At 52.7% G+C, this 15334-nt stretch overlaps 1 protein-coding gene across 4 annotated transcripts in view; it reads right to left on the minus strand.

The window, feature by feature from the left end:
• Positions 1-3420: 3420 nt before the first annotated feature.
• Positions 3421-15334, minus strand: part of ZNF362 (zinc finger protein 362) — a 40324-nt gene continuing 28410 nt past the window's right edge. For all 4 annotated transcript variants that reach the window (XM_038531166.1, XM_038531163.1, XM_038531164.1 and 1 more), the window contains 3 exons: positions 8649-8727; positions 8381-8539; positions 3421-5019 (listed from right to left, as the gene is read on the minus strand). In XM_038531166.1, coding sequence (XP_038387094.1) covers positions 4903-5019; positions 8381-8539; positions 8649-8727 — 355 coding nt within the window. In that variant the 3' untranslated portion in view covers positions 3421-4902. The remainder of the gene's footprint in view (positions 5020-8380; positions 8540-8648; positions 8728-15334) is intronic.

Consider the following 15334-nt stretch of genomic DNA (forward strand, 5'->3'; position numbering starts at 1 on the left):
GGTAAGAACAGGCTAGGTGTGCCTAAGAACAGATTATTGCTTGATGATTTGGGGCTGGCACATCCCTTCCTCTGGTGGGAAATTGTCCTCCACCTTACCCTGCAATATTCACCAAGAGCTACCCACACCAACCTTCATCACCCGGGGCCATGAGAGACCTGAGCTTGAGCTAATAAGATCTGGGTGGGAATCTGTTCCTCTTCTAACTCTGCGAGTGACTCTGGCCAAATCCCTTACTTTTGCTGACTGTTGTTTCTCGTATGTAAAGTGGGGATGCCGATCAACCTCCTTGCGGAGGTTGGGGTGCTCCAGAAAATGTGACTTGCCTTCTCCCTCTCCTTGCTTGCCCCTTCTCCAGCAAGTTCATGGAGTGCAAAGGCTTTGCCAAAAAGAACAGCCATTTCCTGTCTTAAAGAGGAAATAATGGCACAGTCAGTGGTTTCCAGGTGCTAGGCTGGGGCAGCTCCACACTGTGGGTGGAGACCTTCCTGAGGAGGGGGAAGGGTCAAAGAAGCTGTGGTATGGAACAGATGACTTCTTGGGAGTGTCTCCCTCCTTTGTCTTACCCAGAGGCCCTCAGTGTGTATGTGTGGTGCATTAGAGGGAATAACAAGCAGGGATAAGCTTTTTCTGTCGCCACTTCCAACAGTGTCACTGTCAATCAACACTGTTAGAATCTGATCATCTTTACAAGCAAATTCTACTTATTAAGATCTGCTCTCAAAAACAGTTTGAAGTTCCCCAGTGCCTCCTGCCCTAACTAGATTAGCAAACCTCAGAAGGCCATTTGGACTCTAGATTAGAGATAAGAACAGGCTAGGTGTGCCTAAGAACAGGTTATTGCTTGATAACTTGGGGCTGGCACACCTATGCTGGTACCCTCAGGGCCAATCAAAGCTCCTGAGAACTTCCAGGCAAGCAGGTGAAAACTGGACTCCCAGTCCTCAGAGTATCACTGCCACATGTAAAATCTTCACCTGCCCCTGCTGCCCACCCTGCCAGGCCAGCTCAGATGCCACCCCCAGAAACTGCCAAACATCATCAGCTGTCGGTCATAAGGGACTTAGGTTGACCAGGGCCATGTCAAATAGTAATAGTCATAATTACATTTACTGGTACTTAATACCTACCGGGCACATAATGTTCTAAGCATTAGACATATATTGACTCTTTGAATCCTCACATCCACTTTACAAATTGGTTACTATTATTTTTTTTTTTTACGTATTTTTTTAATTTTTATTTATTTATGATAGTCACACAGAGAGAGAGAGAGAGGCAGAGACACAGGCAGAGGGAGAAACAGGCTCCACGCACCGGGAGCCTGATGTGGGATTCGATCCCGGGTCTCCAGGATCGCGCCCTGGGCCAAAGGCAGGCGCTAAACCGCTGCGCCACCCAGGGATCCCTTGGTTACTATTATTGCCCTCATTTTACATATAAGAAAATCAGGCATAGAGAGGTTACATAAGTTGCTCAATGTCACACCACCGGCAACTTAAAACTCATTGATGTGAGAACGAGCAAGGAAATTAAACCTGGCCAGAAGCTGGAGTCGGGAACTGAGTCTTGACACCGGCTCTCGGTCTCCTCTGTCCATCTCTGCTTCTGTCTGACTCTGTCCTGCTTGTGTCTGGCCCAACACACATCCCCAACCCCCGGACCGCAGGGTCTTCCAGTTCAGGAGTCCACCATCTCCTAACTTATTCCTAATCCGTGGGCTGGCGAAGCTGGTTGGAGAGTCAGCTAGTGCTGTCCTGCAACTGGCTCCAGGAGAAAGAAAGCCCCCATTTGTAGCCCTCCCGAGTTTGTGTTGTATAAACCCCAGCACGGCTGATGTCAAACGACAACATTCACTGAATGTGGAGCTGGGAAGAGGCGTGCATCGAGCACCCCCAACCAGGTCGGCCTGGACACTGCACTGGCGCCATCGCTACGCCTGGTCTCAGCGCCGCAGGCGCAGTCACGTGTCCACTGCTGGCCAATCAGGTGTGGCTGGGGTCGGGTCATGTGACGCAAACATGGCTGCCGGAGCCCGCCCCTTCCCGGCGCCGCCGGCTAGGGGAGGTCAGTATCAGAGACGGCAGTGAGGCCTGTGAAATTACCCAAGTTGTGATCCTGGCTATTCCACACCCTTTCCCCCTGCCGATGTGAACACGTCTGGTTTCCTTTTGGGGAGATGTACTGCAGATTGGGGTTTCACCCTCTGCTCCCGGCTTGGAGCGCGGGCTCCAGGTCTGAGCTGATCACGTACAGACTTTGCAGTCACAGTGATTGGCTCGGGGATGGTACCTAACCCCGTCCCAACCAGAAGACCCGATTAGACTACCTGGGGCTTCTGGGAGAGAGACAAAGGCTTGACTGCTGGAAATCTGGGACCTGTGAGGCCGGAGCTGCTGACCGCACAGGAGCCCGAGGATGAAAGCGACTCCGAGAACAAAGCCAAGAGGCGAGCTGGAGACCCCTCTGAGCCCTGAGGCTGGCCTGACCCCTGCACCTGCACCATCCTGTAAGGTGGATGGATTGGGCTCTTCGTCACCCGCAGCCAAGCCTTGCCACACAAGGCCTGGGAGGGCTCCGGGTGAATTCCCGAAGGTGAGCTCCGGGGTGACTCTTGGTAGAATCACTTCTGGCTCTCCAAGGATGCCCCCAGCAAAGGACCAGCCTTGATAAGCCTTGGGGGAATTAATTCCTGCATTTCCCCCTCAGGCAGTCAAAACATGGACCCACATGGGGAGAATGTATGTGAAGGGGGACTTCTTGGCTCCCTCAGTCCCTGGAATTGCTTCCACAAGTCAGGGCACTCATAGTGGACCCTGGAGACGGGCAAGATAGGCATGTGGCTGCCCCTCTGGGAGCGGGGGCTGTGAACCTCACTGGTGGACCCCATACATCCCCAAAGGCTTCATTCAGCATGAGACAAGCCTGGGTGAAGTTTGTGTACCTGCCACTTGATTCCACCACGATCCTCAGCAAAAAAAAAAAAAAAAAAAAAAATCCCTCGTGGTTGGCTGCCCCCTCCTAGGGGGCTGTAGGGTGACCAACACCAAGCACTCGGCTCAGCAGCTGGGGTGAGGCCAGCCCACAGTACAAGGCCATTTCCCTTGGTCCCCAGGTCTGGGGGGCGGGGGAGGGGAGAGGAGCATGGAAAGGTGCCCCCCAGCCCCGCCCTCGCACAGAGCACGCCACACACCGCCGCCACCCAGGTGCGGGTACAGTTTATTCTTCACAACAGAGAAATACAAAGAGCAGAGGGTTTGGAATTCCTTTGTTTCTTGCCCCATTTAGTGTCTTCCCCCACATTCGAGTTTGTTGCCCCCCACCCCTTTTCTTAAATCTAATGCAAACTTGTTTCCTGAAGCATTGAGGGGCACCTGCCCTCACCTCCCTGCCACCAAGATGCAGACTGAGAAGCCAACAGACTGTTTTCTCTTTTTTAATAAGGTAACTAGTTCTAAATATGGTGGCCTGGAGGTCCCATAGAAAAAAGCAAATGGGGTGTTAACAGTATGTAGAACAGCGTATTTACAGGGTAGTAACATGCGGACAAAAAGCTACAATACTGAGTTATCAGACGACGCAAGTCAAACAAAGGGGTGGGGGTAGGGGCAGAGAACCCCATGGGAAAAAAATACCCCAGGAAACGTTAAACTGGTAAATCAATGGCGAGTTAAGGCTTAAAAAGTGTATAAAAATAACACAGTTAATATTCAAAACGGAACTCCAGATACAGAATATATAGATGAGTTTCTGTCTAGTTTTCTTTTTTTTTTTTTTTTTCCCGGGGGATGAAGGGGGGCTTCTCCGGGCTCTGTACATAGTTCCTATATACACGGACACGCATGGCTTTCAGATTGGGGTGTGTCTGTGGGGGGCTGAGGGCAGGGTCTGCTCCTGGGACCCTCCTCCCCGAGGATCCCTTCCCTGCTGAGGGGCCTAGGGCCTGGACTGGGGGTTCCCCCTCCATGACAGGGAAGACAAAACCCCTCCCTGGGCACTGCCCCATCTGGAGGAAATTCTGGAGGGGAGGGGTCCTAAGCCCAGGCCCACTCCCTCCCCACCCCCGCTGCCCACAGTCTGGATGGTGGGAGAGGTAGCCAATAGGTTTCCTGGCCAGCACCGAGGTAGACTGGGGTGGTCTTCAGGGCAGTGGAGGGCCAGGTCTTACCCAGCCCACCCTCACCCCATTTCCCTGGGCCTGCGCCCAGCCCAGCCCAACGCTGCACCCTTTGGTCCTGCGGATCTCTCAGCCCCTCTCCCATTTTGCCTCCTGAAGCCTCGACAGCCCTGGTAGCTGCCGCATCCCTCTGCTCAGTAATGCCCAGGGCGTAGCTCGAGAGGTGTGAGCTGGACACCTAGGGGTGAGTGGCTCACTCCAGCTGCCTTCTGTCCCCTCCCACCTGGGGGTCCCCTTTGCAGTCCAGAAACCCAGGCCTGAGCCTTCCCTCAAGACCTGAGGCTGTGGCAAGAGAAGGTCCCACGCTGCCCTCTGTTCTCTGTGTCCATCTGTCCGATTCTTTTAATTTCTCGGTCTTAGCAGCACCAACTTCTTGGCCAATAAATATCTTTTCTGTTATTTCCAAAACAAACTTAAAAAAAAAAAACAAAACAAAACAGTGAAGCAAGTGGAGGGTGGGGAACAAAAAGAAACCCAACAGAGAGGTTCAAAGTGCTCTGAGATCGTCTTTGGATGCCACCAAAACAGTCCAGAATCTTGCAGTTGGCCTGGCCGCCCCCGGAGCTGGACCGGACAGGGCTTCTGCAGCCCAGGCTTTCTGGAAGGTCAGGAAGGTCATGAGAGAGCTCGGCTGTTCCTGGAGGGCCCCTGGAGGAAGTTGGGGCCTGGTGCTGCCTGGGTCTGTGTCTGCCAGTGGGCAGGGTGGGGCGGCGCCTTGGGTCGGCTCAGATGAGGGAAATTCGCACCGGGATGCCGGGGGACTCCGTCCTCTGGGGCGAGTGGTGGCTCACCAGGTGCTCCACCACTGTATGTTTGGACATGTGCTTCATCAGGTAGGTCTCCTGCGGGCAGGGGTGAGATTCAGAACACGGAACCAACCAACCAACCACTGGCAAGAGATGCGGGGGGCGCAGGGGCTGCAGTTCCCACAAGTGGCCACTGGAGGGCTCCTTGGTAGGTGGGCCAGCTAATGGGGAGCAGCCCTGGCTCTAGGGCATCAGAGGGCAATGGGCATTAGGTCTGGTGATGCTGCATCGCTGCCAGGGGTGAATGCTGTTCACTTACCAATCTCTGGGCCCACAGCATGCCAGCCGGAGAGCTGGCAGGCACCGGCTTGTCCCTCGGCAGCACCCACCTGGACTTCCCTAGGCCCAGGCCAACAGGCTATAGCGGGGCATGCTGGCCAAACCTCAGCCTGCCATGGGGATCACGCATAGCTGCCCCCATCTGGCTGGTGCTCCAGTGTGGGAGGAGCAGGAGGCCTGGGTCTGAGCTGGGTTTTGCCGTTTCCTACCAGTGGAACCTCAGACACATCATCTCATATGTCCCAACCCTGTTTTCTCCTCTTGAAGACCCAACCTCAGAGGGTTGCTAGAGTGGGCAGAGCTCCCAGCATGCAGTATGGGTTAAGGGGACTACTTTTTCTTTGGTCTCTACACTGCATTCCAGGTGGCGATGGGAGCCCTGGCCACTGCAGCCACCTCCAATCCCCACCCCACTCGACCCTCCCTGGGTAAGAAGCTGGACCTGATAGCACTGGTGACTTGCAGAAGCATAAAACTGGGCATGTTCGGCTCGCCCCTTGAGTGCCCCCACAGGTTCTGCTAAGTCTGACCTGAGGCACCCACAGGTGGGTGGGTGAGGTGACCTCAAGGCTCACCTGCAGGCCCAGAGGCCCTCACACTCAGTGGGAGGAGGTGGAGCACTTGGTGAGCCACCACTCACCCTCCAGCCTCAAACATCACCTTGCTCAGAAAGTGGTAGAGCAAGCCCTCAGGTGTGGTGGCAACATGCTATGAACCACCACCAGAGGGAAGCAATCAGCCACGTCCACACTAGGAAACCATTGTCAATGAACACATTGCAGGGAAAAAAAAGGCCCAGGCTGGGGAGGGTGGGGGTGGGGAAGACAGGGTGGGGGGATCAACAGATTTTAAAACATACTGATTGGATGCAGTGTAGGGAGCTTATTTATTTGGATCATGATTACAAAATCAAATTGTAAGGAAATAAAATTCTGGCCTTCAGGAGACAAAAATGTGAACACTGACTGGGTATTTGATGATACCCAGTGGCGAATGGTAAAGATATCGTGGATATGTTCAAAAAGAGGAGTCCTTTTGCTGAGCGTTCTCAGCAAATTCTCAGATGGAATAATATAATGTCTATTTTACTTCCAAAAATAAGGATATGGATGAGGCAAGATTAGTTGATGGCTCTGGAGGCTAATGGAAACAGAGTGTTCACTATTCTAAAATGTTTCTTTTATGTATAAGGTAGTTTAAAATTCAATCCATTAAACTTTTTTGTTTTTTTATAAAAGGGATGTTGGGGTGCCTGGTTGAATCAGTTGGTGGAGCATGTGACTCTTGATCTCAGGGTTGTGAGTTCAAGCCCCATACTGGGCATGGAGCCTACTTTTTAAAAAAGGTATGGCAGCTTAATTTAATTACAAACAAAAATATATTAAAAATAAAGGTCATTATTCTTGTTCTAAGGAGTTCAGTTCAGGGTGGGGCTGCAGGCCAGGTGAGCTGGGACACCTCCTGCCCCCAGAGTTCAAATAGACTCCATCTAGAACTGCAGCCACAACTCTGGCAGCCCCTTCCCTGGGAGCAGGTGTGAGGAGGCAAATGTTGGGGCGAAGGTCAGCCAGCTGAGTGGGGCTCCTCAGTCTGGGGTGCCCCACCTCGCCCCTGGGGGCCCTTCCCTACAGGTTCTGCCTTCTTTCATCTCTCCTCTGCCCTGTGAACTCCAGGGAAGGAGCAGTGTGACGCAGGCCTGGCTGGCACCTGACATACTGCTGACCACCTCACATGTGCCCCCTCCAGTCAGTGACCTTTCAAAAGTACCCTCCAGACAGTCCCCTCCCCACCACCCATGGCTTCCCATTTCACCTGGCAAATATCCAAACTCCCTAACAGGGCCCCCCAGCCCTGTATGACCTAATTTTCTTTTAGTTCCTGGGACACGCCATGTTTGTTCCACCTCAGGGTGTCTGCATTCACCAGTGCCCTGCTTGGAAGGTTCTTGCCCTCCTTACCCTTCAAGGCTTCACTGGCCCCCTCAGTTGGCCTACCCAGACCTACTCCCCTTTCCCAAATCCATTCCAGCCTCCCTGCTGCTTTATCAACCTACATTTCCTTCAGACCAGTGGTTCTTGGTCTGAGGAGAGCCCCTCCTCAGACCTCAAATGCCCCAGGACATTTGGCAGCATCTGGAGGCATTTGGGGTTGTCAGAGCTTAAGGAGGGGGTTGCTGGTGAGCAGAGGCCAAGGCTGGTGCTAACATCCTATAATGTACCTGACAGCTCCCCACCCCCAATGAAGAGGGCCCTGGCCCAAATGTTACCAAGCACTGAGGGTGACAAACCCGGCTTAGAGCAGTTACCACAACTTGTCATTCCATGTTTATTTGTGTAGTTACTTGTTTAATATCTGTCTCCAGCCATAGACTCCAACCTCCCTGGGGGCAAAGAATATGTGTGTTTGATTCATCGTGATGCCCCAATGCCTGGCACAAGTGTTCCGTAAACACCAAGTGAATAAACAGCTGTGTTAGCAGACGTTTGTTAGGCACTGTGCTGGCCAACAGCCCAGTGAGGTGAGAACTACAACCTCCTCTGTGTTACAGATAGGGAAGAGGAGGCCCAGTGCGCTCTGTCTGGGTTTACGTGGGCTCTGTGGACCAGAATACTTCATTAGCTGAACACACGCACCCAAGCGACTTGCCAGACTCCCTCTGGCGGGTGCCGAAGCGCCTCTTTGCTTAGGGAGCCTTCCCACCCAGGGACAGGGGGTTGGATGAAAAGACCCTGTACCCTTCAGGCCTTTCGAGAGACGAGGCGGCTCTGGGCCGAGTCACTGAGCCCCCTAGCGGCCACGATGGGGCCTGCAACTTCTCCAGTGGAGAAGGCCCTTCCCGCTCCCTGGCTCTCAAGAGCAGAGAGGCGGGTGCCTGGCGCCCCCACTACTGCCTGGAGTGTTCCGGGGCCCAGAGGAAACCACGCCCGGGAAAAGTAGGCTGAAGGCCACCAGGTGGCCGGGAGTAGGGCCTAGGGCAGCCAAAAACAGAACTGGCTCTGCCACCCATCATGATCTCGGAGAGTCATTCCCCTCTCTGGGCCTGTTTCCTTGTCTGGAAAGTGGGGAGAATCTACAGATCTGATGAGGAGGAGGCTCCCCAGGGACCCCAGGCACTCACCGAGGTGTAGGCCCGCCCACACATGCTGCAGCAGTAGGCCTTGGCGTGCTTGATGGCGTGGGCCGAGAGGTGGATCTGCAGGGAGGCGGAATCCGAGTAGGCCCGGTAGCAGTTGGGACACTTGTAGGGCTTGTCCTTGTTGTGCTGGCGCTGGTGAGACTGGGGGGGGGGGTGCACAGCAGGAGCTCAGGGGCCAGGCAGGGCTCCCCAGCCCCACCCCCTTCTGCTCCCTTTGCACCTAGCAGGCAAGAGCCAGGCATGCACTCACCTGGAGGTTGGAGAGCTGAGTGAAAGCCTTTTCGCAGCCAGGATGTGGGCACTTGTAGGGTCTGTCGCCTGTGTGGATTCTGTAATGGGCAGTGCAGTGAGGTAGAAGTCCCTGACAGGTACCCCAGGCCAGCTCCAGTCCCCAAGCCCTTGGACGGCCTGCACCTGCACCGTGTATCTGGTTCCCAAGCTTCCCGGTCTCCACTCCCCAGAGAGCAGCACCAGGCAAGAGCTGGGAACTTCAAAGACGACGCCCCCCCCTTCTCCTTCCTTCTCTGGCCTCCCACTGCCAGTCTGTGACCAGAGCCCCCCTGCTGAATCCAGCCCACCACCAGCGCCTACTCAGAGACGCACTCTGAGACCCAGCCCAGCCTCCAGCTACACATCAGGGGCTTGCACAGACGGCTTTCTGCCCCTCTCCTCTTAACCCACCTGCAGACCACCACGGAAAAGAACACAGATCCACAGCTTGCCAGGAACTGCCCTGTCCACCCTCCTCTTTCCCTCAGAAGGAAGCCTCTCTCTCTCTGACTGGCCCCCAATTTCTGTCTCCTGCCCTGTCCCCACACCAGAGACATATCCATGGTGGCTACCTGGTCACCCCAGCTACTGAGAGAATGCAGGACAGTGAGGCCTGAAGTTCAGCCCCTCTGTCCACTCCTACTCCTGGGTTCTCATCCTGGCTCTACCATCTACAAGCTGGGTGACCTTGGGGAAAGAAATCCCTGGGCCTCAGTTTATCTGCAAAATGGGCATAAAAATATGACCTCACTTCACTTTGTGAAGATCACATTAGATAAAACATGTTAAGGGGCTTATCCAAGTGTTGGCACAGAGCTGACTCAGTAAACACTTGCCAGTATTACTATCATTGATTCATTCAACAATTATTACATTGGGTACCCGTGTGCCAGGCACCATGTTTGGTACTCGGAATGAACAAGACAGACAAAAAGCCACTGCCTCATGGAAACAAACAACAAACATAAAGTAAGTAAGTAAGTCCCATGTAGAATGTAGTCAGTGCTGTGAGAAGAAAAAAAAATAAGGTGGAGGGAGCATGAATGTTCTGGGATGGTGGTGGTGGGGGTATGTGTGCTATTTTTTTTTTTTAAGATTTTATTTATTCATGAGAGACACAGAAGAGAGAGAGAGAGAGACGCAGAGACACAGGCAGAGGGAGAAGCAGGCTCCATGCAGGGAGCCTGATGCGGGACTCGACCCTGGGATCATGCTGCGAGCCAAAGGCAGACGCTCAACCGCTGAGCCACCCAGGCGTCCCGGTATGTGTGCTATTTTAAATAGGGTGGTCAGGGTGGGCCTCCCTGAGAGGGTGACTCCGGACAGAGTGATGACTTCAGGGCTGATGTGGCTTATTTTCTGCTCAAGTCTGCGCTGCTGCACATGCTTGTCTGACAGCCCAGGTGAGGAGGAGGTGGGCCCAGAGCAGGTGTGCAGCTGCTCAGGAGCCCGGCACACGGGGGCGGAAGCCCCGTCCTCCATGCGAGCCTTCCACTTTCAGCCTGTGCTTGTCCTCTGTCACCTGTTCTGGCAAATCCTCTCTGCCAAGCAGGTGGGCAGCGGAATGCTGGCTGGCCTGAACCTTGTTTCCCTCATTTGCCACCGAGCATCAGGGGGAGGGAAAACCCGGCCCTGGCCACTTGGTGTCGGTTCCTGTCCCTGGTGCCCCAGCCCACCTCGCTGACGGGGCTTGCTCTGCTCATCAACAAACTGAGCAAACAAATTGAGGTTCCTGTCGCAGCAGGCCCCGTGCTGGCCAGGCCAGAAAGAAGAACCCTTTCTGCCAGCAGTAAGACCCTGGCTGCCCACTACTAACGTGGATAGTCCAGATTCCTTAGTGTGGCATTCAAGGCCCTTCACCATGGGCTCTGGCCTCACCTCCCTGCTCCTCTGCACCCTACCTCCTGGTCGGAGATCCGTTTCTCATCAGGCAACCTTGTCTGACTGATGACTCTGCCCGCCACACCTGTGTCCCAGCTGCATCCCCAGGAAAGGCAGCCACCCCCCATCCCGCCATCTCCTCCATGAGGTGGGGACCGGAGGGCAAGCACAGGGCAGCCCACAAGCTGCATGGAGACTTGCCAAATGCCACCGGGCTGGCCTGGTTTTGAGAACCCATATTCGACCTGTACATTTCTGGCTGTCACACACGTGGGGACTCATCCCAGCTATGGCACCCTGTCTCTACAACAGAAGGACCTTAACAGCTATCTGGACTGACCCGGCCTGAGGCCATAGCCCTCCATTTCATCCCATTCTCATTCCCCTCCAGGGCTGGGGTATTCCTTCAGCTGCAGTTGAAGGGCAAAGGAGGGCAGCCCGAGTGGCGCAGCGGTTTGGCGCCGCCTGCAGCCCAGGGTGTGATCCTGGAGACCCTGGATCGAGTCCCGCGTCGGGCTCTCTGTATGATGCCTGCTTCTCCCTCTGCCTGTGTCTCTGCCTCTCTCTCTGTCTCTATGAATAAATAAATAAAATCTTTAAAAAAAAAAAAAAAAAGAAGGGCAAAGGAGACCAAGGGACCCTGGGACATGCACTGATTTTGTTCTAACCCACCCCCCCAACAACCCACCCCAGAGTCCTCACCTCCCACTGGGCTTCTCCCCTGCTCTCAGCCTCCATTCCCACTGGCCTCCTCTTGGCACCACTAGATTCCAGGCTCCTTCCTTTATCCAGGCTGGCTGTCCCCTCTTCTGGGCATGCTTCCCTCAGATAATGGCTGGTGGAAACCCATACTCCTATTGTCAGCATAGAAGCTTTGACTGGGCACCTTTCCTGACTCCCTAGATCAGGTCTGCCCTCCGTAGCCCTCCAACACCCCCCGCCCCAAGCGTTGGTACTTATGTTGTCACCATCTAGTCACTGTTTCCTGGACTGCCTCCTGAGGCCAAGTGCTTCCCTGGTCTCATTTACCACCATTACGCCAGGGCCTGGCGCAGGCTCAGCTCGAGGACATGGTACGTAGTCATGGACTGAACGTAGGAAAGTGAGTTTTCTCTCCGAGGCCGGTCACAGTCAACAGTACTATGCTCCGCACAACCAAAGCCGTCCGTACTGCACAAGTATTTGTTGACTGCCTGCCCAAGCACCCTCCAGAGGACATCAGGTCCTTCTTCAGGGACCCCACCAAGCCCTCCTCCAGCCTCCTCTAGTCTAAGTGCCAAGGCTGCCTGGCCTCCTCTCTGGACTCCCAGCCTCAGCCTTGCCTCCCCCCACCTGCCCTGCCTCCTCCACCTGTGCAGCAGCACAGGGACCTGACCTTGTCATGACCCCACCTGGCAACCTCCACCGTCTTTCCCTTTTCTAGGACAGAGTCCAAACCCTGTGCCTCGGTATTCAAGGCCTTGGTTTCTAAAGCCTCGCTCTCCACCACTGCTCTCCCCAGTGCGGCATCCTTCCAACTTCCCCACAACACACGTGCAGACACATACCCCAGCAGGCCCCAGAGAACTTTGCTTGTGCTGTTGACCGTCTCTAGGAAGGGTTACAGACCCTTCAACACCTGACCCAGATGGTCCTCCCCACTACCACATACTTCCCTTTTATGAACACTTCCACACCCACCAGCCTCCAGGTCACAGAGGGCTTCCTCTGGGCCAGGGCTTGCCTCTGACCATTGATCGCCCTTGTGTGTGCCACCCACCAGTGGGCTGGCTCTGAACGGGCTTTGGGGAGTGCCAGCTGGGTGACTGGAGGGCAAGGCTGTGTGCTTTCCCTGAAACAGCCCCCAAGCTCTTCAGGCCCTGAACTGCGAGTCAGAAGTAAGTCCTCAATTCCCACAGCACAGTCCTGCCTTTGCCCTGCACCTTCTCAGTAGGGGACAGCCCAGCCCCAGCTCCCACAGGGGCAGTGAAGGGGAACTCACCGTGGACCCCAGGCAATACAGGGGCCCCACCCCGGGGCCCCAGAGACTCACTCTGTTGTGCCTAGCACCTCCATCCAGCCAAGCTCCTTCTGCAGCCTGACTTCCGCAGCCCCTTCCTCCCTGTGCCACATGCAGGCTCCTGGGGGATCTGGGCTTGAACACACTTCCATCTCCTCTTAGCGGAGTGACCTTGGGCAAGTGACTTTGCCCTCCTGACCCCAGTTTCCTCAGCCCGAAAACGAGGATGATAATAATAACCGAAAGGACTGTAAGGACTCAGTGACCTATTCTAAGGGTGTTCCTAAGACACTTTCATGGTGATAGTTTTTTAATGCATTCATTTCTATTTAAGACAAATACTTTATGAAAATCAAAGAGTTTACTCAATGTTTACATAAAATCATTGAAAGTTCATTAGTTCTCACTGGTCTTTTATTTCCCAGGTAATAAAGGACGTAGAGTGACTGTGCTTTGTAATTCACATGACGCTAAGTTCGGCGACTGAGCCTTCTGCAAGAGGACTCCCTCTCCCTGGAATTTTTCAGATGTGCTATCTCTTACTTAGAAACACAGATTCACAGTGTAGGAGGACTCTACCGATGCCTTGTATGGAATCACCTTCTGCAGGGCCAGGCACCCAGGAGCCTTTGACAAGGACTAGTTGTTGTTACGATTTTATTACCATGACCATCATCATTGGTGGAACTTGAACGACACCTACCCTTGCCACCAGCATCGGTCCACATGTACGCATCACAGAGCCCAGAGAAGAGAAACAAATGCAAAAAACCAGTTTTCAGCCTGAGTAAACAAATCCAGTCACTTGTGCCTTTTCCTATAACTCACTAACCCACTCACAAAATGCTATCCCTGATTTTGGCATCGTGATGCTGCGCATCTGTGATCTTATATACATGTGCTAACTGCTGTTGTATGTGTGACAAATGCTGTTTTTGTTTGATGACTGGACTCACTACAAAGTTCTGCTGACTTTCTTTTGAACTACATGTGGTATTTATTATTTACTGGGCCAACCCTGAATCTGAATTTCTAGAACACTCTGCCAATCACCTGCTTTTCTTTACTTGCTGTGTCTTCCTTTCACGGGAGGTCCCACCAAAATGCTCTAGCTCCTCTAAACTACAGTACCAAAATGCTCCCAGGCACATCTTTCTCAACAAGCAGAGTAATCTTGCTCAACCTGTTTCTAACTCCCATTTCTATTACATGACCAAGGCTGGGTTAGCCTTGGACATGATCGTCTTTTATTCCCATCATTACTGGCAGTCACCCTTGGAGGATGGATTTGATTTATGCCCTGATTAGTTCTCTGTGGAGGGGCAAAAAGCAGGAGTGAGTCTCTGTGGAATGGTAGGAAACAAGGAACCTGGGATCCCTGGGTGGTGCAGCGGTTTGGCGCCTGCCTTTGGCCAAGGGCGTGATCCTGGAGACCCGGGATCGAATCCCACATCGGGCTCCTGGTGCATGGAGCCTGCTTCTCCCTCTGCCTGTGTCTCTGCCTCTCTCTCTCTCTGTGTGTGACTATCATAAAACAAACAAACAAACAAACAAAAAAAACCAAGGAACCTGGATTCTGGTTGCTTCTTTTTATCTGGCTTTTTTTGTTTGTCTCTCTAACGGATTCAGGGACTTGTGGGCATTTAGGACACCCACCTCTTTGTCACTGGATTAGGACACATTGGTTTAATTATAGGTGCCGCTGTCTAATGGCTAATAATTTGTCTCGAATGTTAATAGGACCCTCTTACGTTGCTTGTTTGGTTTCCTACCATTATGCACTCAAATCACTCAAGAGAAAAAAAAATATGTGTCCTCGGGAATAGAAAACTATCCTTGGATCAAAAAACATCAGCAAAATATCCTCCCCTTCAGAGGCCTGTTAATTTTTTGCTGCTTTTATGGTCATGGTCTTGTTTAATATTTTATTTTTTATTTTTTTTTATTTATTATTATTTTTTTTAAGGAACCAAATTTTATTTTTTTTTATTTTATTTATTTATGATAGTCACACACAGAGAGAGAGAGAGGCAGAGACACAGGCAGAGGGAGAAGCAGGCTCCATGCACCGGGAGCCCGACGTGGGATTCGATCCCGGGTCTCCAGGATCACGCCCTGGGCCAAAGGCAGGCGCTAAACCGCTGCGCCACCCAGGGATCCCTTGTTTAATATTTTAAAACAAAAGTTTACTTCTAAAAAAAACTAGGATTCTTTTTTTAAAGATTTTATTTATCATGAGAGAGAGAGCATGTGTGTGAGAGAACACAAGCACGGAAAGGGACACAGGAGAGGGAGAAGCAGTCTCTGCTGAGCAGGAAGCCCCATGCAGGGCTCGATCCCAGGATCCCAGGACACAACCTGAGCCAAAGGCAGACGCTTACCTGACTGAGCCACCCAGGTGCCCCAAAACTAAGATTCTTCATACTTATCACTACTTGCTACTAATGTTTATTTTCTATTAGACCAAGGCTCATACCTGCCTAGGCTGCCCACCTTGTGCCCTAGCCTTCTCAAATCCAGGCCTCAAAGCAGAATAATAAAGTTATCAAAGTATCTCTTACACCTAAATGCTCTTGGACTTTCTAGATGGCCACCAACGACACCAAAGATTTTTTCTTTGATTTATAAGAAGAGGAGTGCTCTAAATGATCAAGTGTTTTGTATTTTCTAGTTTTAATTAGCAAACACTAGAGCGAGGGCTGTCCTATAAAGATGCAAGCGTAAGAAAGTTGGCAAATCAAAAGAAGAAACGCTCAAGTTGGCTCAGTCAGTTAAGCACCTGACTC

Source organism: Canis lupus, chromosome 2, assembly GCF_011100685.1.
Source record: "Canis lupus familiaris isolate Mischka breed German Shepherd chromosome 2, alternate assembly UU_Cfam_GSD_1.0, whole genome shotgun sequence".
In the NCBI taxonomy this organism is placed as follows: domain Eukaryota; kingdom Metazoa; phylum Chordata; class Mammalia; order Carnivora; family Canidae; genus Canis; species Canis lupus.